A 23,455-nucleotide genomic window follows, 5' to 3' on the forward strand; every position below is an offset into this window, starting at 1 on the left:
TTCACAGATGCAGGATGACCCTATTCATGCAAGTATGGGCTGATCTCCTCTCAAAGCTCCATTGCAGCAAAAGTATGGTTATCACCATCCTAAAATATCAAAGCTTGAAGGTCTTCCCCAAAAAACTTGGTTAGTGACATTTAAATAGTTGTCACTGAAGCCTCGATTTTAAAGGTTCCATACAGGGAAGTCTTTATAACCTTTAGTTTGTGTGTGGTGCCCACAATGCATCTTTTATAGGATGTCACTACTAATTTTTCGAATGTTCAGATGGAAGCCATAGTTGGTCCTGCAGAGAATCAAACTGTACTGCAGAAGCTGTCTGAGCATTTTAACCACCATCTTTCCAGTTTAAAACAGAGACCATTGCAGACCTTTTCAAACCAGTTGCAAATGGAGATCACAAACTTGTAGAAAAGCCATTTCATTTTTTTTTCTCTAGTCTTAATCCTTTAAAAATAAACCCATTCTTAACTTGCTCTCACAGAAATTAAAATTCTCTTGTATGGGATTTCCATGTGTAGTCATAAGCATTGAATAGTTCTGCCTGCCTACAGGGACCCCGGAGCACTTTCTCAAAATATCTTTATGTTCGCCTTACTTCAGGAAGGCCTGCAAAGTCACTTTATCAATATGCAACCTTAAGGAAAGGCTAGTGTCACCAAAATTCTTCATCTTGTCTGCTTTCAAAAAAGGCAATATATTAAGGCAAATGTCTTCCTTCAAATGCATGAAAGTTGAAAACTTTTTGCAGAATAAATCCTTCACAAACCTTTTTGTAATGCAGAATAAGGATGAAGGAGTGCAGGGCAGTTTAACCCACAGACTGCCATTATAAATGAAGAAAAAGGGGACTGTCTAAGAACAGACCTTCAGTATCCCATCATACCTAGAGTGAAGCAGTTAACTCAGCTTTTTCACTTGATTTATTATTATTTTTCCCCACTGTTTCTTGAATTGTCTTTTTCCGACAGGATTTAAGGTATTTTTCCCTGTAAAATGCCTGCTTTTTGACAAATGGCCACGTTGTGGCAGAAAAAAGGTCAAAACAGATTGTCTATATCATCTGCCTACCTTCTTCACACCTTCCTGCCTCATGTAATATCTGCACGTCATTTTCTAGACTTACCCTGCGCGACAGGGAGAAGGTTCGCCTTCAAGTGTAAGCAGAGAGGCGATGCCAGCAAGAAGCCAGTGGCCCCTCTGAGCAAGGGGAAGGTCACTCGCCACCAGAGCTACCATAGACTCTGCAGGGAAAAGTGTCATTCTGATGAACGTCTCAATACTACAGAAGTGCTGCGTTCTCAAGACTATCCGTCGCCCAACAGTATGCACAGTTTCCTCACTTCTAGGCTCCATGGCCTCCTGCATCTTCCTAACTCCCAACACTCGTCTCCACATGCAACCTCTCCAGGAGTGCCTAGAGGACCAATGGGACCAGACCATTGTGACGGATGTTTCTCTCCTCTGGTGGGGAGCTCATGTGGATCACCTACAAATAAAAGGCCTCTGGTCTTTGAAGGAGCAGTCTTACCACATCAATCTTCTCTAGCTACGTGCAGTTCACCTAGCTCTCAAGGCTTTTTTCCCTTTGTTCAACACCCTGCTCGTCCAGACTGGCAATACAACCACCATGTATTACTGGAACAAGGAGGGGGTGGGGGGACCAAATCCAGAGTCTTGCCTCAAGAGGCCCTTACAATTTGGCACCGGCTTCTGGCCAGGAATGTGAAGATAGCAACTCACCTTCCAGGAGTTCAGAAAGTACAAGTGGATGCCCTCAGCAGGGTTCTAGACGAGAACCATGAGTGGGTACTGAATGAAGACATCCAAGATATATTCAGTTTGTGGGGCACACCTTCTATTGATCTTTTTGCCACAGTGGACAACAGAAAATGCAGCAGCTTTGCTGCCAGGTTTTAACATCCAGAATAGTTTGGGAATGCTCTGTGGATAGACTTGTCCAACAAATTTCTGTACGCCTTTCCACCAATTCCCCTGATCCCAGCAGTCCTAACCAAACTCAATGGCCACTGCCAGATTGATTCTCATTGCACCAGAATGGCTGAGACAGTGGTGATTCCTGGACCTTTACCGGTCACTCCGATCACATCTCAAGCTTCCATGCAGGCCAGACCTGACTAAATTTGGAGGTCAGGTGAGACACCCCAACCTCTCCTAGAGTTTGGCAGCATGGCTCCGGAGCTAATACAGTTGGGGCACTTATGTCTTCCACAAGTCTGTATGGAAATTCTAAGAGGCATAACTACCTTCCACCTGAGCAGCATATGCCTCCAAATGGAGATTTTGCATCTGGTGTTCCTCCAAGACGATAGACCCTATATCTTGCCAGGAGGATGTCATCCTACAATATTTGTTACATTTACCAAAATCTGATCTTTCTCTTTTATGAAAGTCAATCTGGCAGCTCTGACTGCATACAGAAAAGGGCCCTCAAACATTTTTCTTTAAGCTGCCAGTCATAAAAGATTTCCTAGAGGGACTAAGTGTTTCCACTACTTAGGTGTCCTTCTCTGCAATGGGAGCTGAACGTGGACCTTTCACACCTCATTTCATCCATTTGAGCCCATACACAAAGCATCTCCAACACCTCACTTGGAAAACTGCTTTCCTTGTGGCAGTGACATTCACACAGGGTTAGCGAGATTCAGGCTCTGTGCTCATGAGCCCTACAGTGTTCCACTCCTCCAAAGTAGTGATGCAAACACATCCTAAATTCTTACCCAAGGTTAGTTGAACCATGTCAACCAGACCATTTCCTTGCCAATTGTCTTTCAAAACCAATCCACTCCTGCTGAGAGGGCACTCCACTCTAGACGTAAAGAGGGGTTTTGAAACTATACTTAAATAAACCAAATCTATTAGAAAATCACAACTTATTAATTATGGACCGGTTTGTCCCGGGCTGGCCCCCTCTAAACAATCAATCTCTCGGTGGATTGTCTCTTGTATTCTTTATTGCTACCAACTAGCTGACGAAACCCTAGCTGGCAGACCAAGAGCGCATTCTACCAGAGGAGAGTCTGCCACGACTGCCTTGTTGAAGGTTCCCCTGGCAGGTATCTTCAGGGCTGCGACCTGGAAGTCTGTCCACACGTTCACTAAACTTTGCTGTCTTGACTCTGATGCCAGGACAGATGCTCAAGTAGGACAAGCTTCTCTCAGAAACCTCTATGGTATAGAGCATTGCAGTGTTCAGTCTACTCTCCTGATGTTTCTGGGATGGGCTTGCTATTCTAATCCAGGCTTATGACTATACATGGAAATCCCCTACGAGAGAAGGAATAGTTTATTACCTGTAACTCCAGTTCTCTCATATGGGTATTTCCGTGATAGTCCTAAACAACCCTCCCTCCTCCCCAGTGAAGTAGACAAAATAATATCTTGGGAATACCATGATGCTCACCGATGACTGCCTACAAAAAGAACTGAGGTAACTGCCTCACTCTAGGCATGATGGGATACTGGAGGTCTGTCTGTTCTTAAAGACACAGTCCCCTTTTTCTTCATTTAGTGGCAGCCTATGGGCTACACTGCCCTGCACTCCTTTATCCTTATTCTGCATTACAAAAGTTTGTGATGGTTTTTTTTTTTCCTGCAAGAATGTTCAACTTTCATGCATTTGAATGCAGGTGCCTTAGTATATTGCCCTTTTCGAAAGCAGACCAGCTGAAGAATTTTGGACTCTGTAGCCTTTCCTTTAGGCTGCATATTGACATTAAGTGACTTTGCAGGCCTTCCTGAAGTAAGTCGAACATCAACACTTGATATTTTGGAAAAGTGCTTTGGGGTTCCTGCAGGTGGGCAGAACTATTCAACGCTTATGACTATCATGGAAATACCCCTACATGAGAACTGGAGTTACAGGTAAACTCTTCCTTCTCTAATTTTTTTGTAAACTTAATTTTCCTGATTCCCCAACTCTTACTGATTTCAACTCTGAAGAGCCATGCAACCCTGTAACGCTGTGATTTCCAGTTGAGAATACTATAGAACTAAGAGGTATATGGTTAAGTTCATGCTGTGCATTACAAAACCCTTCAACTTATGTTCACAATACCTTGTTTCACTTATACTTGTTTGGAATGTTATTTATGGTAATCATTCTGTTTAATTGTTTGTCCGCTAGGTTGTTGAAGATGGGTATGAGTTCTTCGCAAAGAGACAGTTGGTAACCTTGTTCTCAGCACCAAACTACTGTGGTGAATTTGATAATGCAGGTGCCATGATGAGTGTGGATGAAACCTTGATGTGCTCATTTCAGGTATGAGAGCTTACTTATTGGCTACTATTCTAGTCTAAAGATCTTTTGATTTACCCAATCAAACTGATCAGGATTTGAGCTGGTCTTTCATGAATGATTCAGAAGTTGAGCACTCATGACTTGGACATGCCATCCTCTTATGAAAATTATGAAACCTTATTCAAACTAAATTTGTACATGTTGGCTTCATTTTATTATTTCTCATTTTTTTTGTAGCGGTTGCAGAATATTTGACTCAAGCGTAGGTGCATGGAACTGTACATCAATTTTACATGTTGATAAACTCGTTCATAACTAAACTTCATTACCCTTTAATGTTTTTATTCTTGTCGAAACTATTGTAATTGCTCAAATGATTTACCCATTTTTGTCTGCAGGTTTCCTTGAGGTAAGATGCTGATAGAATAAAAAGCAATTTATAAAACTGCAAGAAAGTTTATGTAGTGTGTGTATATATATTCTAGTTTCTATAATGTTTAAAGACTTATCTCAAGCTTGCTTTAATTTCTGCCTGTCTCTTCTGTACCTTACCACTTGCTGTGGTGCTGCGCTAGTACTACAATAGAAACTCAAATGCATATTACAAGACATGCCCTTCCTGAGTGGGGAAAGAATCCCAAATAGCCATGTTTCTTTTTGCTAGAGGCTAATTGGGATTCAGGGTCAACTGTAAACTTCAGCAGTCATTAGACCTATTTAGCCATTGTTGGAAAAGAGGCCTGAGGAACATTTCTTAATATTTATGTGCTAGACACACAAGACGTTTGTAAAGTAGAATTGCTTGCAAGCAGATTCTCCACCAAGGCAGTGTCCTTATCCTACATTTTCTTTACTGGACACATTCCATCAGCACCATGTCCTGCCTATCTACCTGCTGGATATAGGCAGATATTAAATGCCAACCTGTGAGCTTACAGCTGTTCCTGTATCTTTGCTTTGATGTGCTGTAGAGCTCTTTATACTTGTATGAAATTTCCCCAACTTGGACATTGACTGACTAGGTCATTTCTGATTTACACTTCTAACACCAGATTACTCATCTTTAGAATATTCAGCTGATCGGTTGAGCTAGAAGTTACTGTTAGAATTTTCCTTATCCAGATAGGTAGTGCCTTGTGACACTTTGACAATCTTTTACAACCCTGGGACTGAACATGGCTGCACATAGGCACCCCATAGCCGCATATATCTGGACCTTTCAATGTTGATCCAGTGTTCCGCTCCCAACTTTGATAGTTCCCTAGCTCCAAAATAACTTGTGTGCCTCCTATGCAGTGGTGGTGAGGGCAGCTGGTGGGGTGTCGGGTGCCAGCGTTCTGATCAGTTCTTCTTGCTTGAACATCCCCCAGCAGCTCCTAATCCCTCCTGGTCTGCCTCTGTACCAACTTGGAAACCCAGTTGGCGACAGGATTTGCCATCACCTGCTCCACTGGCTGGCCATAACATCGAACAGTTGGGTTTTGCAGATTGTCCAAGGGGGTACTACCTCTCCAAGATTATCCCTCTCTCCATGCCACCATATCAGGACTGAATGACTGATTATCATCTATCCTTTCACAAAGAAGTCGCAGCTCTCTTGACCAAGGGAGCCATAGAGGGTTCCAGTGCCAGAAGTAGGCAGGCTCTGGTTCTGCTACTTTCTGATCCTCCCCAAAGGTTTTCACCCTATTTTAGATCGAAGAGTCCTCCATCTCTTGCTCAAGAAGGAGAAATTCTAAATGCTCCCATTTGCTCCGGTCTTGTCTGCCCTGGACCATACTTACTGGATGTTAGTGTTGGACTTACAGGCTGATTATTTCCACATTCCTCTCCCGCCTGCTTAGATGTTACTGGTGGTTTACAGTAGGCCACAAGCACTGAGTTCACTGTGCTTTCCTTTGGTCTTACCAGCGCCTCTTGGGTGTTCACCAAGGTGGTTGCAGCTAATCTGTGGAGATCCAGGGTGGTAGTCTTAAACTATCTTGACTGGCTGTTGAAAGTGGGCCTGCCTCAGGCTGTCTTCTCCCACCTCCAGACTATGGTTAACCTGCTGGGGTTCACTATAGACATGCCAAAGACACCTGGCTCCCTTTCAGAAGCCCCCTTTCTTCAGAGCTGTTCCGGACACAGTGCATTTTTGGGCTTCTCCAGAGCAGAGACTCCAGGATATTCAGGCTATGATACTGATTTTTCAGCCTCTAGCATTGATTTCACTGAGGTTGTTGGGGGCTCATGGCATCCTGCTAGTGACACAAGGCAGATGGTGCATGTGGGTTCTGCAGTGGAAACCTGAAGTTTCAGTGAGTGCAGCATCCGGGGAATCTCTTTAACCGGTCGAGATCTCAGGAAACTGCGAAAGATCTGCAGTGGTTAAACCGTGATTGAATTGAGGCATATCCCTCTTCCTTGCCCAACCAGAACTTACTGTGGTGACAGATCAGACTCCTGGGGATAGGACAGCCATCTGGGAGAGGTGGTGATCAGGAGACTCTGACCTCCAGCAGAATCTTGCCACCATATAAACCTGCTAAAGCTCTGGGCGTTCTGACTGTCAGTAAGTCTTTCTACTCTGTCAAGGAAAGGATAGTGCAGGTGTTCACTGACAACACCACTGCCTTGTAGTATTGCAACAAACAGGGTGGGGTGTGGTTGTGGACCCTTTGAGGCTCTGCGCATCCAGACATGGCTGGAACAGCAGGCCATATCCCTAGCGGTACAACACCTGGCAGGCTCTCTGAACGCCAGAGCAGACAAACTCACCCAAAGATGCTTACTGGATCCCAAATGGCATCTCCACCCTGAGGTAGTGCAAGATTTCTTGCCACAGTGTGGAGAGCCTAGGTTAGATTTGTTTTCCTCCACCGAGAACCTGCAATGTCAGCAGTTTTGTGCGCTGGAGTTTTCAAGGCAGTTGTCACTCGGATGCTTTCTCAGTTCAACTTGGGCAGCCTGTACACCTTTCTGCCCATAGTTATCAAGAAGATTATGAATGGCTGGGCCCAAGTCACCCTTGTGGCTCCGAACTGGACAGTCTGGTGTCCTGAGCTACTGAGCATGGCCATCAAATCGATCCTTCAAACAGACTGCCCCAGTCAACTGCAGGGAGGGGTTCTTCACCCAAACCTGTCCACTTTCTGCTGCCTTGCGTGGAGATTGAGCAGCAGTTGACACCTTTTGACCCTCCTCCCAAAGTCTTATTTCATCTTAACAGTCAGGTGTTCTTACCCACCCATCCAAGCTTTCTCTGTTTATCCTGACAGACTGGTGCTTTGCGCACGGGCCTTTTTTTTTTTTTTTCTCTTTTCTGCCAAACGTCGTCACACCCTTTCATGTAGGCCAATCAATATGCCTCCTTTTTACACACTCCTCACATCCTTCTGAGAAAACACTCCACCTCCTGGACCCAAAATGTGGTGTTCTATCTGGATCATACCTGTGAGTTCTGGGTGGACAGCCACCTCTTCGTGGGGAATGCAGATGTGAAAAAATGTAGAGCAGGACAGAACAATCTATATTTGGGTCATACTCTGCTTCAAGATCTGCTACACACTGGCCAAAAAGCAACCTCCTGAACGCTTGCAAGTGCATTCCATCAGTTATAAAGCTGCGATCACTGCGTTGGCACAGAGTTCTGGTCCTTGACATTGGCCAGGCAGCAATGTGGGTGTCTCGGCACACGTTCATTAAACATTACTGCCTGGACAGACAGGCTTGTAGGGATAGGTATTTTGACCATTCTGTCCTACAAGACTTTCTTTTCTGAAATTGGTTTGTAGACTCACCTCTAGGGATGGTATTCCTTCGGTATCTGTTCAAAGGTATGGAATATGCAGCTAGTAGTCTCAGATGAACAAGAAACTTGCTTTCTTGGTGGTAAAGACTTATTCTCCGGTATTGAATCTTTCATAGATTCACATGCTTGAATCATTCCTGTTGTCGCTGTGAGTCCCTGGTACCATAACAAGAAGTGTACATTATACTAATAGGCTTTAAAAAAGGAATGCAAAGTTCAATTTAACAGCCTATCTATGTTCTTTGTCCATGCATAACTTTGGTCTTTTAACAATCAGGCAACAGCACCCTCTAGAACCCTTTCCACAGAAGCTCCAGTACCTCAGATTTTCTAACACACGTCAGGTGATGGGAGTCTGAGCTTTGCTCAGTTTTTCTCTTCAGAACAACTAACTTCAACAGAATACTTCTCAGGTCAGCTTTAATTTTCATTTTATTACAGCCTGGGACACTGATTGTAAGGATCTCTTAAAGGCCCTGTTTAAGCCATGTAACACCTGTGGCAAAATACTTACTCACAGGGTGTGTAGTTATTGTGTCTAACCAGAGCATAAGGTTGTAGATCGCAAAATCTGTAGACCTTTCTCACAGAAAACCCTTCATGACAGAAGGAAGACACTTTTTCCGTTGACTATACCATTGAGGTGACTAAACAATGTTTGATTCCACCATCCGAAAAGCAACCGTCGACTAAGCTGCAGTCTACACCATTGTCGGCAATAGTATCACTGCCTACAACCAACAGCCACATATTCTGACACCCTTGATGTCTGTTACAGGCATGTCCCTGTCTACATTACCTGCACACCAACTTCTGTCCGAAGCACACCTCACCAAGTAAAATCACCCCATTTCCACTGCATCATCTGTTTAATGACGAATTGGACGGTAAAGGACCTTTCAGGGTAGCGCACAGTCCCTCCGAATTACAACCTAAATACCAGGAGGATAATCAAGACTATGACAAGTGTTATGACTGAGACCCTACAACAGAAATCTTTTAATGTGTCCCCACACAGAATGACGTCCGTGGAAGCTCATTTTTGGAGAGTTAACATCAAGTTAATCTTGATGACCAGAATTTATCAAGTTGCAACGGTATAGGTGTCACATTGTTTTGATGCTGGCAAGGCCAGTTCATCTTATAGACATTCTTTTGATTCTCTCAAGTTCTTTGACAGTTCTCTGCCAAAGAGAATGTGCAATTCTTGCAAAGTGCACACTGTCTTTGAGATATGTAGAACAGTCTGAACAACCTCTCCAGTTTTGCATGGGTGAAATCTTGACCATTCGCAATTGTGACGGTCCACAACAGCAGTTTTCAATGAGGACACCTTTTCAAATGGAAATTCTTAAAGTGAAAGTTTATTTTCCGAGCTTTTGTACGAGTTTGTGCTTCACTGGTTTGGTTACAGCATGTCGTCAAACAATGCCTTTGTTGGAAGATCATGCAACAGAATGTCCTTGATAAAGAAACCTTTATTTTGCTAAATCTCCTTGTTTGCAAAATTTTCGGGGGGGGTTAACCTTTTTTTTGTAGTGACTGAACAAAACTTACTATGGAAACTACAGCGTGGAAGTTCAGTTTTAGTGATTGTCAAACAGCTTTCTCGCCAATACAAATCTCTCCACCTTCAGTTCTGCATATAGTTTTGATCCATGTTCCAGTACATCTAGTAGACCTCTTTATATCGTTACCCACATTGTTTGGTCATGAAGTTGTGTAGTTGCAAAAGGCTGTCATTTCAAAGGGGTTTCCTTGCTGCTGCATGAAATGAAGAGGACTCATGTTAATGTTCCTGCTTTCCAAAATTTCATGGTGAGGAACAGTTTCACAATGGTCCTTAACTTTGAATGTCATCTCGCTGAAAAATATACAAATGGAAAGGACTTAATGGTAAACTAGGCTCCATTGAGCAGCATATTCACTTTTACATGTCTGACCAACAATTCCTTTGTGATCTTTGGATTGTCTGTTCCAGTTTCATATCTGGAGCCACAGCATTTCACAACAATGTCTTCAGATGTATTTTCTGTTGAGGTATGGTTTTTCCACCTCTAGCTGCTTCACTCTTTCCAAATCCAAGGATACATCTCAGGTAGTTTATGCAATCAAGTTCATGAAGCGTTAATCGGTGACTCCAGTGTCTTCACATGCAGCTCCCACTCAACTTCCCGATCGGCATGTACCACGTTTTTCACTAGAGCAATCGTGTGAAACATTTCCCCAGTACTTGCAAAGTTTTGGTTTTTCTTCATTCTTTGACAAACTCAGTTGGTTTTCTGAATTTTATTTTGTTTTACTGTGTACTGAAAACTCCCTGGCTTTGCATTACATCTTTTGACTGAAGTTTAACCATTTGGGTTGTTGATTTCTGAAGATGTGCAAAAACAAACTTGTCCTTGTTCCAGAAAGCATTTCAGCGCAATGGTTCTATAGCCTCCGATATAATGCGCATACCTTGTAACGAATGACAATGAGTTCTGCTCAGTACTGACTGGACAGTTTTTTGCTTTCAAAGATTTCGGCCTCAAGTGCATCTATGCCACATCTACTGAACTTCTTGCACCATGCAACCTCTGTCATGTGGAAAATGGCTATCATTGGATAAATGTTAGCAAATTCTACTGGATTGCGCCTAAAAATGTTGGCTACAGTACAGAAAACACCTTCATTGCAGAAAATTGTCAGGATAGGCTGGTCTTCAAGCAGAGCATGCACACTTTGGAAATTGAGTAGAGCTGTGTATACTGTTGCATAGTTTGACTGGAGATGCTATTACTGGTAAAAACCCAACCTCCGTCAGTGGTCCGCACTTGGCAACTGCAGGGAAGAGCTGCACAAAGGTTACATTTGTGACAACCAGCAAGGTTGAAGTGACCCATATTTGCATGGTAGGTCAGGATGAGCCCTCAGCAAGGAGAGCCAGCAGGAATCGATGCTGCCACTATCAGGACCCTTTGGCAGCCAGCACCGGGGAAGAGGTCACAAGTCTTGCAGAACTTGCAGTTGAAGCCCTCCTACTGGTTCCCACCTTGCTCTTAGTTCTAGCAAAGAACAGTGCATCCGGTGTCCAGGTTGCAGAAGTGTCTTTCAGAGGAGACTTGCAGACAGTTCCTGGAGTCTTGCAGACAAATCTAGGGTCCCACCTTCAGGGTAGCCCTTAAGTAAACCAGGAAGGAGGTTAGTCACTAACTGAAGTGACTGCACCTGTCTGGCTGGGGGGGGGGGAGGTTTCTTTTTACCATGGTTTATTTCATAAAGCATGATTTGGAAAAGACAGTACATTTTCACAGCATAAGCCTGTCTGTTCATTGGATGGTCTTCCACTTTGGAATAGAAGCAGGCAACACTTGACTGCTTTGAAGATAAGCAAACTCCAGCTTTAGTTTATAACAGTTTTGCTTTGCTGATGTTAAACCATGATATAAAAAAAAATGTTATCAGGCATTCTTGTTGACTCCTATGATCTGTGGAGCTCTGAGGCATGACAATTTGTCATGAAGTCCAAAATCTAAATCTTTTAGGAAGTTTCTTAAAATGATTCCTGCTGGTTTTTTTTTTTTTTTTTTTTTTTTTTAACTGCATCTTTAGTTCTTAGGCAGCAAGACCTTCAGGGGTCAACTCTGCTGAGAACACCATAAGTGGCTCATTCTTTTTGTTAGACTGACAAACAGAATTGTCTTTTTAAATCACACATCTTAATTTCATTATTACGGATCATCAATAGTTTCATCAATGACTATTATGTCTCTGTTCTCAGAGTGTGAACCTGTATCCAGCACATGAGTGGCTTTAAAACTTAATTTGCTTTTTCAGAGTGCAAATTTAACTGAAGGTGGGCGTTTATGTTGCTGCTGGGACCTCATTGTACATTCATATTTATATATGCATGCAGTTTGGGTGGGCATACAAATCTGCTGCAAATACATTCACCTTGATGTATAGATCAGCAACTCAGCTGAAAACTAAATCTTCAAAGAAACTAGCTGTATATAAAAACCGGTTCTATCTCATGCTCTGTACTTTCGTCAATCCCTTTGGTCTTTATCACTAAACCACGGAAAACATTGAAGGTCCTCAGAACTTTGTCCAGTCCAGCAACTGATCAGAAAGCTAAGTGGATGGGCATTGGGTTTGGTTGGCGTCACTTTCTCAAGACTCAAATTCTTGTTGTGATTCACTGGTTTCTGCTCGGGGTTTTTTTACGCACTTTTTCCTGGTTTTTTCCATTGCATACAACTTGTAGCACTTGTTACAATAGAATATTTGATTCTAGTCACCCATCATTTTCAACCTTTTGTGAACTTCATTTTGTAGTATTTCTGCAGCATCTCACTCTTCTGTCCAGCTGCAGTTGATAGCTTTTCTTTCAGATTAGTTTGGCATGTGACACATTTTTCTTTGGAGTCTTCAGATTTTGTTAACTGTCAGGCGGTAAAGATCGTCTGCTACCACCTGATTAGCTAATGTTTACGAATTGGATCAATTGAAAACGTGGAACAAAAACCATAATGAAATCAATTACCAATATGCTATATAAAACACATTATGGAGTTGCTGTTTTGGAAAATGGCAGAAGAGTTGCTCTGCAGAGTTATTTTCTGTCTCCAAGACTACTTGACCCCCAAAAACCTGTTTTGTCACCAAAACAAAGTATATAGGACTCTTGGTTTTGCAGTTTGCAGCATGAATCCTTTTCTGGATTCACATGCTGTGCATTATTCTGGTTGGGTCCAGAAAGTTTTGAGGTGTTGGTGAACTTGGTCTGGCCTGATACCTCGGACAGTGCCCTTGAAGTACCTGTGCATGGTTTCATCTTCAGATTGTTTTTTTTTTTTTTTCTCCTTCCCGCCATTGGGTCTGGAAGCATGACCGAGGAGCCCCTGAATAGGTTTTTTGAAATACATAATTGTTTTTTTTGTATTAAATTATTATTATTTTTTTTTTAAAGGAAAGGAAGCTCGGAAGACATTGAGAGAACATTGCCACGCCCCATCAGGGGAACGTCACTGGGAATCGGCCTTGTGCCTGTCGGGACACCGCAGACCCAGTCAGGGCCGCTGGATGAGGAAATCGGACCTACCACAGATGGAGAATGAAGACAGTGGGCAAGGAAGGGTCATGGGAAATACTTAACGCCTTTTTTTATATATTTTTAATTTTTTTGTACAAAATGCCACCACAAGTTGCAAAAAAGGACCCGACGAGGTCTGCAGCCTTTGCCTGCCCAAAGACCACAGGGACGAAGACTGAGGCCTGCACAGAATTTGTGCTGAAACTCTGAAGGTTCAACACAAGCAAAGACAAGGTACACTACACCGTGTCCAGAAGCTGGAGTCACTTTGGCACTTAGGCCTCTTGAGCAATGAGTAGGAGAACATAGAAGAGACCAAAACAGTGGGAGGGGGACGGAGGCTGACATTGAAATATTCAAGCCACAAATGGAGAAACATCCAACCACAAAAGGGGTCGAAGGAACATTGAAAAGGAAGGTAAGACTGAAAGGGATGGACCCTAAGCCTTCTGACAAGACATCAAAAACAGCCTTGGTGCCAAACAGCAGTGACCGAAGGTCGGCAAAAAAGCTGAGCAGATCCAGACCAACGGATACTGAAGGCCAGAAAGCATTGTCAAAAGAACTGACAAGACACTGAATGCAAGGGACAAGGCCAGAGTGTTTAAGATGCCAGAACCCACAGTCCCAAAAAGGAAAGCTTTGTCAGACGAGATAGACCTACAGGCACAAAACCTTGAAAGAAGTGAACTTGAGGCAGAAATGGCAGCTTATACAGAGAAAAGGGGAATTTGACAATTCCTTAAATTCTGCATCCCAGCAAAACCCCCAACAGTTCCATCCAGAGGTCGAATCTGTGCTGGGGGCACCAGCAATGCCTGAACCACACGAACAATGGGAAGAGTTCTTTGGGGCAGACTACAAGTACGCTCAAGGCTTAATTCCAGCCATCTTGGATGCATGGCAGACGTACACTCACCTGAGGGCCTTGATGGGTAGTCCTCTATACCATCTCCACCGGATGACTTGGCCATGTACAGCAGCCTGTTAAAAAGGGCTGCATACCAACTAGCACAAGGGCTCTCAGGCCCCGAGTGGAGAAACAAGCACTCCACCCAGGACCCTAAATACATCAAGGGCAAGGTCCAGTGCAGACAACTGTGACCACTGCCAGGAAGTGAATTTGCCCACCTCAGTCAACCACCTGAGTAAGCGGCTGGACCTGGTGAGAAGGAAAATGGAAAGGGAGGTGGCCACTCAATGGAGGATAGTCAACTCGTATTCCCTCATGAACTGCTACAGATGCCAGAAATTGCAGGAAATCTGAGACCTCATGCAACCTCACTGAGGATTACAAAAACAGTAAAGGTGATCAGGAAGGGTACTGCAAATACATGCCTAAAGTCTGCACTGGATGTGTTGGATATGGTCAGCAGGCAGATGTGCACAGGCACCACCCTAAATAGACACGCCTGGCTCTGGATTCAAGCCCGAGGACCAAGCATCAATAATAAACTCCCTTCACAGGGGACGCCCTATTCGGACAGGCAGAGAATGACACCCTTAAACAAAAAAGGACAATGAAACTGCAAGAGCAGTGGGTACTCTACAATTCGGGGGCACCCCCAATAGAAGACCCACAGGCAGAACGCCTTTCAGTACAGGGCAACAACAAAGCCAGCAACAGGGGGCTTCCTTTCAAACCACTCAACTGCAGCCTTTCCAACAATGGCAGCATCCAGCAAGACCGCCCTTAAGAGGACCAACACCCAGGGGGTGAGAAGGAGGGGTGGCACCCAACACACCAGTAGGTGGCAGAATCAAGTGGCTCCTCCAGGAATGGAGTAACATCACCACAGACAAATGGATCCTAAATATCTGCTACGGATTCTGCATAGAACTGAACAGACCACCCCCACAAAGACCCCCAAAGGTGAGCTCTTACAAGGGGAAAGAACTAAAACAACTCAGAACAGAGGTGAAAGAGCTACTCTTAAAAAAAAAAAAATAGAAAAAAAAGCTGTAATTCTTGCCAGCACATTAGTTACAAAGAACTAATCAACATATTTCCTCATACCAAAACAAGCTCAAACCTTAAGGCCATAAACCTTGGGTTCATAAACAAATTCATACAAACATAATGCTTCAAGATGACCAGCTTACACATGCCACAAGCAGATGTCTAATGGGTAAGTAACATTTTCCTACTTGCCTGTTACTGCAGCTCTCCAGTATTGTTGTCTTTCATAGATTCACATGTGACCCAACCTCCTCCCTGGAGAGCCCCCCCCCCCCATAGCTCGGGAATATTTATTCCCACTTGTGCTTAAAAATCTGAGGGACAGCCTCTGGGAGTATTGCAGAGGGTGCAGCCTCCTTGTTTGGTTATAGTTCAAGTTTGGTCCTTCTTTAAAAAGGACACAGGCTATTAAACTGACTCATTGCCATTAAAGCCTGATGTACTGCTTTATTATGGTACAGTGGGACTCCCACTTCAGAATGATTCAAGCATGTGAATCTATGAAAGATACAATACTGGAACTGCAGTTACAGGTAAGCAACTTGTTTTCTTTTATGGAGATATAGCAAGAGGCCAGGACTAATAAACATGAGAAAGCCAAGCACGACTCTCCTTTCCCACCTACAGGGCTACACGAAGTTTCTTGTCTCAATCGGATCTGGTTCAACTGTTGGTCTTGATGTGACCAGAATTACCGAACAGATCAACCCCAGAGCAAGAGGTCATGCTCCAGAGCTTTGCGGCTGCTGGCTTCCTCTGTTCTCTGTCCACACAGCTGCAGGGGCCTCTAGTCAGATTTCTGCCCAAGTGCCCTCCTAACCAACATCCCTCCTAGGTTCCACCTGAGACCTATGCTGATGTTAGCCCAGGCTTCCAGGCAAGTCTTATGTGCTGATAGCACAAATAGCAGTGCACCAGGTCTATATCTCACTGGCAACCTAGGTTCGTCCAGTCTTCATTAATTAGTCTTCAGCCTCCTCCACAAAGCCAGTATTTCAGGTTTAAGGCCTATTGGTTCCAATTCTGACAGCGTTCAAGGACTAAAATGTTCTCTACTAAACTGAGGCAGATATTCTACCCTCAACATTGATGGACTTTCCCTAGACCTACAGAATGCCAGCTGGACACCTATGAAACAGAGCTGTACTCCATACCTGGTCCACCAACCGAAATCCCAGCCTTTACAGAATTGTGCTGAGCGCCATGGGTCTACTGTTGAAACAAAGGGTTGTTTGCTGAATGAAATCGGGCAGTTTTGTCCAATAGTCTGGTGCCATGTGAGGGCACTCTGGGCACCCTTAAGGCCACTTGGTCAGAATCGTGTTAGTCTTCTCTGTTCAGGTAAATTGTTGACATGACTCACCTGTCCTTGGCAGTTTTGATACCATACACCGGGAAGTCTTGTGGTGCAAGTATTGATAGGGAGTCTAAATGCCTCCCCATATCAACTTTCCCAAAAAGACTTATTAGATAGAATTATTATTAGTTAGCTGTTCTCGTCTTACCCAGAAGACACGCATTCAAGGACGGTAGGTGCAACTGATCTTTTTGGGACATGACTATCAATCTTTCAGGCAGTCCTTGCTTGCCCAAACTATTCAGGATGGACTAGATGTACTAAAATGTACTTATGAGGTCCTAGACACCAATTGCATGGGCCATGCTATCTGCACCAGTGTAGTAGTGCTTAGTTGACATACTTCGATTTGGGCAACTGGATTTTCTCTGAACGTCCAGGCATCCCTTACTGGCATGCTGTTTGGATCTATAATTTTTGAGGAAGACTGAATTTGATAGACTTGTAACCACAGAGTCCATACCCTACAATATTCCCCAAAGTGTCAGACTGCATCCAGAAATCTTAGCAGTCTGATTACATGCTGGTAGGTGGCGTCATTTGGCTCGGCAAGTGTCTACATCATTGTAGGAAGCTGGCCCTTGATGTGGTATGTCAATACTGTGTAATGGGTCCAGGGGTTCCCCAATGAGTTGATAGGGTTTAGTATGCAATCCCAAAACTGCTGTATTTAGAGGTAGTGAGTGGTCGCCCAGCCTTGAGCGTAACACAGGGGTGCAAGACATCTACAAATACAACAATAAATTATACAAGACTCAAAGGAGATCCACACCAATTTAAAAATAACAAGTATCATTCTATATGTTTAGGCATCAAGGAACTCCTTGTTAGTTGTTTTTTTTTTTTTTTTTTTTTTTTCTCCTCTAGGAACCCTTTCTACTTTAAAAAGTAGACAGTGAATTTCTGAGTTCTGCAATGTTATGCTATGGGAGGAAAAAACAAGTTGTGCAAACAGAGTACATTGACTCAAAAGACCAATCTCCAGGAGATCAGGTGAGTAGTGGGCCAGGCCAGCAGCACAGGGGCAACTGGGTGCAGGGTGCAAAACCGCATTGGGTGAGCAATGCATTTCAATGGATTGTTCACTGCTAAAAGGCTGCAGGCTCTGGCCAGAGGGCCGGTCTGGGTGAAACCGCAGCGGAGATTAAGCCTCACCATGCTCACACAGGTAAGGCACCTTTGGTCCTTCTACACGGCTCGGGGATGACTGGTGCAGAGGTGTCTTTAGGTGTTGGATTTTTCCTTGCCGGATCGGTTGTAAGAGTGAAGGGGCTGTGTATAAACTGCAGGTGTACTCAGTCCAGGAGGGGTGAAACTACTCTGGAGGACTGGGAAACCTTGTTGGCTCCAGTGGTCCACTTCAACTCGGGTCAGAGACTGGTGCACTGGTGATATCAGGTGTCTAGTTTTGGGGGATCTGGAGGCTTCAGAGTCCCTTCTTTGGAGTTTTTCCTGGAGAACAGCTCTGCTGTTAACATGAGGTCTTGAGTCTTAAAGGTAGGCAGAGCTCCTGGGCTTTTGGAGTTAGAGCTGCAGGACGAGTCAACTTTGGTGCATATTAGGTCATACCGAACAGGCTATTTTCTGGCTCCTTAGGGTGAGAGCCTTCTGCTCTCAGGAGGACCAACAGTGTTTTGGGTGGCAGGCTGGCAGACAGCAAGTACACCAGAGGCTGGTAGGCTTTCAAGGAGTGCCTCTAATGTGCTCTCTGTGTGCATGTATTGAGAAGTCCTTCCCTGGAATTGGTGTGGGCTTATCAATATGAGCTGTTTGATACAAACATCCCTATCTTCAGTAAAGCCATCTTGTAGCTGGGGAACTCATTGACCAGTGTCCAGCACATGCATTTAAATTGGCTTCCCTGGCCACTTGCTATGTCCCGAGAATTGACACACTCGGCATGGGCATATCTGCTCTTGCAGGTATGCCCTCCCATGTAATATGCACCTTGTCGTAGGGCTGTCAGGCCTGCTAGCATGGGGACATGGAATACAGGGATGTGACATCTCTGATTTTCCTTTTGGTCTGCACCAAGACACGCAGCCTGCAATGGCAGCCTGTCATGTCCTTGTTGAGAGGGTAGCCATAGGGTGGTACAATTCGTGCTGCAGCTCTTAGGTATCCTCTTTAGCACCTTGGACCAGGGTACCATTTATGAGGGACTCAGTTGTAGAGGATTTGCCAGGTGGGGAATATTATACAGTTTAGTGAAAATCTGGCACTACTGACTTGGTTAGCAGGAACCCAGTGCACTTTCAATCATATTAGATAATACGCAAGAAGTGGGGGGCTAACCATGTCAACAAGAAGCACTTTCTTACAATTGTCCGTGCCGGATGCGATGTGTGGTGCCTTAATAGGCTCCATTTCCCCAGTACGCTGACATCCTTTCCCCCTTTTCCATGCCATCTGCACAGATCCAAGAGCTCCCCTCAATCAGTTTTTAATTTATTTTTCTTAACCGTTCTCATTTGAACAGTGTGCCTTGTGTTTGCAGTCTCCCACAAAACTGACCCGTTTCTAGCCTTGTGGTGCAGGCCAATGGCTGACAGGCCTCCACTTTGTGTTTTTTCTGTCTGGAACAGCACCACAACTCCATTGCATGTGTGGATTGCAGGACTGAATCTGAAGGCCTTTGGCAAGCAGGGCCATGAAGCTTCTCTGCACCGCTCGGTCCTGTTCTTGAGGGAGTTCCATGGACAGCTCACTCACGTCGGTTTTTACTTCAATCCTGGACAACTTCAGGTAAGTCCCACAAAACGTTGAAGCGCTCTTATACTTCATGTAGTTTCATTCATCGGATGACATGTGGGAACAAAGCCACAAATCCAGAACCCACCCCCAGGTCCTCTCTGTGGAACCAGAGTGACACTGGGTCTGCTTGGTGCTTCCCAGAGCAACCCCCACCTAACAATTTTATGGAGCCAGGAGCCTCATTTTTGGGCAGTTGAACCCCTCTGGAGTGCCTTCCAACACTATGGGGTCAGGAAGGACTCGTACTGGAAGTCTGCCGGTGGGTCGTCCCTTGGCACCAGTTGGGCCTCAGGAACCTGTTGGTAGATCCAAATTGGCTGAGACTTCGCCACCTCATCTAGAGACTGTTCCAGTGGTGCTGTTCCTGGTGACACAGATGCCAATTGGCAGCATGAAACCCATTGTAATTCAAGACTGATATAGAGCTGGACCAACTTCACCAGACATCCGTTCCAGCACTGACCAGGCCCACACAACCTGAATTGGAGATGGAACCCTTTTCTACAGAAGGTCACTTTAAGGAACACGTGAGAAGGGGGATCTGAGGATCCTTATGGCTATTCTGACAAAACCCTGCAGAGTCCATTGCTGACTACAGCTGCTGTTAGGCCCTGGGTGATGCCAGTGGTGTGGGTACCTCACCAGACTTGCACCACTTGATGTCCTCCTACAGTGGCTACAGAGGAAAGAGGGTGGGGAGTGATTTCCTTAGTGATAGTGGGACAGAGGGCAGCAAGGTCCTGCGCTTTCAACTGGCCACGTTTTAGGTCAAGACCAGTATCCTGACTGAGGTGCGTCTGTCCAGGGTATACCCTCAGAAACTGTTCTCCCCTTGAATAAATCCTTCTCTCGTGTCCTTGGGAGCTGGGCCAAGCTCTGCACAGGCATTCCTGTGCACAGAACTATCTCCCACTAACTTTACCCTGTTCCAGTGGGCCCAGCCTTCCTTTCCCAGCATTCTTCTCCTGACAGCCTGGTGGTCAAGGCCTCAACCACAGATACATCTGTTACCACTGGATACTGAATCCAAGAGGTTGCATAGCTTTTGGAAAGAGGATTTTCTCTTCCACCATCCTCTCTGCAGTCTGAACACTCCATGATCATTGAGCTGTTAATCACCCATATCCTGCACAGTATAAGAATAAGTGCTGCCTATGGTCTCATAGACCCAAGCCTTACAGGCACTGAAACTTTCACAGTTGGATGCTGTTTGGATATGGTTGACTCGCTGGGCAGAGCCATTGCTTCCAAGGTGTTACTCCAATGTCACGCCTGGCTGAAGACAATTGGCTTTTGGTGGCATGGCTAGGCATTCCTTATGGACATGTCCTTCGATGGCACTCTCCTTTTGGCAACAAGACTGATTCGGCGCTTGAGCATTTTAGAGAGTAGGGCCACCGGTAGGTCTTTAGGGTCCACTCTGGCCTGTGACTGCCACATCCTGCCCCTTCTGTGGCTACAGCAGGGGCTTTGTCGCATCCTTTTCCTCTTGACCTCCACAGCCAGCAGGCATCTTAGTCCTTTTGTGTCCGCAGCTTCCACAAGGCTGGTGAGAACTGGAGGTTAACCCCCTACTCTGCCCTCCCAGCAGCCATAACCTCAAAGCCACTTAAGTTTGCCCTCGTGAGCACCCAGTTGGTGGCAGGATTCGGCACAACCAGCCCCAATGGCAACCCATCATGTTAGGCAAATGGATGCTTAAGATTAAGCGGGGCTATGCCCTACTTTTCCAACAGACCCCACTACCTTCCCCCGCGATCAGCTGATGGAGTACCACCTTTCTATCTTGTACCTGCTTTTCTGGCCAAAGGAGCTATTGAGTGGGTGCTGGCATCAGCAGTAGGTTGTGGTTGCTGTTTCCACTCCTTTCTGGTGCTAACCAAGATGGAGGCCTCGTCCTAGACTTTACCTTTACCTTTTCAAGTACTTCATGGGAAGGAAAATTTAAACATGCTCACTCTGGCTCAGGTACTTTTGGCACTCAACCCTAGAAACTGGTTGGTAGCAATGGGCTTGCAGGACGCCTACTTCCATGTCCCTGGTCTGCCCGTTCACAGCAATACCTGCAGTTCATGATAGGCCAACAGCATTATCAGATTGCTATGCTCCCCTTACCAGTGCTCCTCCGGTGTTACCCAATGTGTGAGGGCAGTGGTTGCAGCACATCTGCGGAGGTCAGGGGGTCCAGTCTTCCCCTACCTAGACTAGTGGTTGAAAGCGGGATTGCCCCAGACTGTTCTCACACCTCTATAGTACTGCAGACCTCCTGCATTCACTGGGGTTCACTATCTACATGTGCTGAAGTCACACCTGACTGACTCTTTCATCTGAGCTATTCTGGACCAAGCAGTTTCTGGGTTATCCTCTGGAACAGTGAGTCGAGTATAAGCAGGTTATGATTCTAATTTTTCAGCTTCTGTCCTGTGTTTCACTGAGACTGATTCTGAGGCTGCTGGGTCTCAGCCTCCTACATCCTGCTGGTAAAACATCCCTACTGGTGCATGTGGGCTCTGCAGTAGGATCTAAAGTCCATTGAGCAGAGCATCTGGGGGAATCTCATCTCATCTCATCTCATCTCATCTCATCTCATCTCTGATCTGGTCCAGACAGAAAACTGCTAAAGCTCTGCAGTGAGGGATTGTGTACCATGATTGGGTCAGAGGTCCACTCTCTTCTTACCCAGAACTCACTATAATGACACTCACTGCTTCTGGGATTTTGAGGGGGGGGGCCCGGGGGGGGGGGGGTAGAGAGGAGGCGCGGCATCTGGGAGAGATGGAGATCGGAGGGCTGTTTCTAGTGGAATCACAGCTCCACATTAGCCTATTAGAACAGTGATCAATTCGCCTGGCATTGAGTTTCCTCCTATTGAGGGAAGGCTGGTTCAGTTGTTCAGACAACACCACTGCCATGTGACATTGCAACAAGCAGGTTAGTATTTTCTGTATATGGCTTGAACATCAGGGCATTTTTGTGGTGGTTCAAACATCTGGCAGGCTTTCTGAACTGATAGAGCAGACACTCAGTAGTTGATGACTTGTGGATTACAAATGGTGTCTAATTTAGAGGTGGTGCAAGGTCTTTTCAGAGACTAAGGCGAAACTTGGTTTGATCTATTTTCCACTGCAGCGTCAGCACTTCTGTGCCCCGGAGCTTCAAAGGCAGCTCTTGCTCACAGGGATGTATTGTCTAGAGTGGAGTTGAGGGTTTCTGTATGCCTTTCCACCAATACCACTCCTGTCCAGAGTTCACAAGATCAGGAACGACCAGGTCCAAGTAATTGCTTCGGAATAGGTGAAGTCTGGGATCCTTCACTCCTAACTGCATGAGCATTTGTATTCCAATCAGGCTGATGTCCTCCAATCAGGCTGCTCCTTCAGGAGGGTCTCCTGTCACAGCAGTAGGCCAGGTTCCTGTATCTGAATCTGCATTTAATAAATGCATTGAGATTTTAATGCCTCATCCAAGGGCAATGCTATATAGATGAACTGGTTGGGAATATTTGCCTACGCTCTTCTCCCGCTCCTCCTTCAGTACGTGCTTCAGAAGCTCAGTCAAACTTTTCTCACTACTCCTAGTGGCACCTACATGTGCAATCCAACCATGGATCACCACTCTGCTGGGACCCATCAGTAGCACCTCACAAGATTTCCCCTCGACCTGGACCTTCTCACTCAGAACCAAGGTCAGATCAGGCCCCAAAATCAGAGCTGAATCTTGCAGTTTGGCTCATGAAGTCCTAGAAGACTGGTATCTTTATATCTACCTCAAGAATGTATGGACATTCTTTAAGAAGCATGCAAACCAACCACTAGAGAATGTTATGCAGCAAAGTGGAAACGCTTTGTTCACTATTGCATTTCTAAAAACTGGGACCCTTTCCAAGTGTTGGGACAAAATATCATTTTGTATCTTTATGTGCAGAAAGCAAACCTGGCAATATCTCGAAGATTACATTTAGCAGCCGTAGGCGCTTGTCTTCAAAACAGATAACATTCTATTTTTACAGTCCTGTCAAAGGCTTTTATGGAAAGACTAAAGTGATACCACCAAGGTTACCTCAGTACCTTCTTGGAATCTTAATATAGTACTCATTAGACTTATGGGGCTACCTTTGAACCACTACATTCATGCCCTCTGCAGTTTTTTTCATGGAAAGTAGTCTTAGTTGCAGTCACTTCCCTGAAACATTTAAGTGAGCTCCAGGCATTAACATTATAAGAACCATTTTTCCAAATAGTGGTTCTTCA

At 45.0% G+C, this 23,455-nt stretch overlaps 1 protein-coding gene across 1 annotated transcript in view; it reads left to right on the forward strand.

The window, feature by feature from the left end:
• PPP1CC (protein phosphatase 1 catalytic subunit gamma) overlaps positions 1-23,455 on the forward strand; it is a 147,653-nt gene that overhangs the window by 120,712 nt on the left and 3,486 nt on the right. Inside the window, exon 6 of the mRNA XM_069214857.1 lies at positions 4,151-4,285. Within this exon, the coding sequence (XP_069070958.1) occupies positions 4,151-4,285 (135 nt within the window). The remainder of the gene's footprint in view (positions 1-4,150; positions 4,286-23,455) is intronic.

This window comes from Pleurodeles waltl, chromosome 11 (assembly GCF_031143425.1).
Source record: "Pleurodeles waltl isolate 20211129_DDA chromosome 11, aPleWal1.hap1.20221129, whole genome shotgun sequence".
NCBI classification, from domain to species: Eukaryota; Metazoa; Chordata; class Amphibia; order Caudata; family Salamandridae; genus Pleurodeles; species Pleurodeles waltl.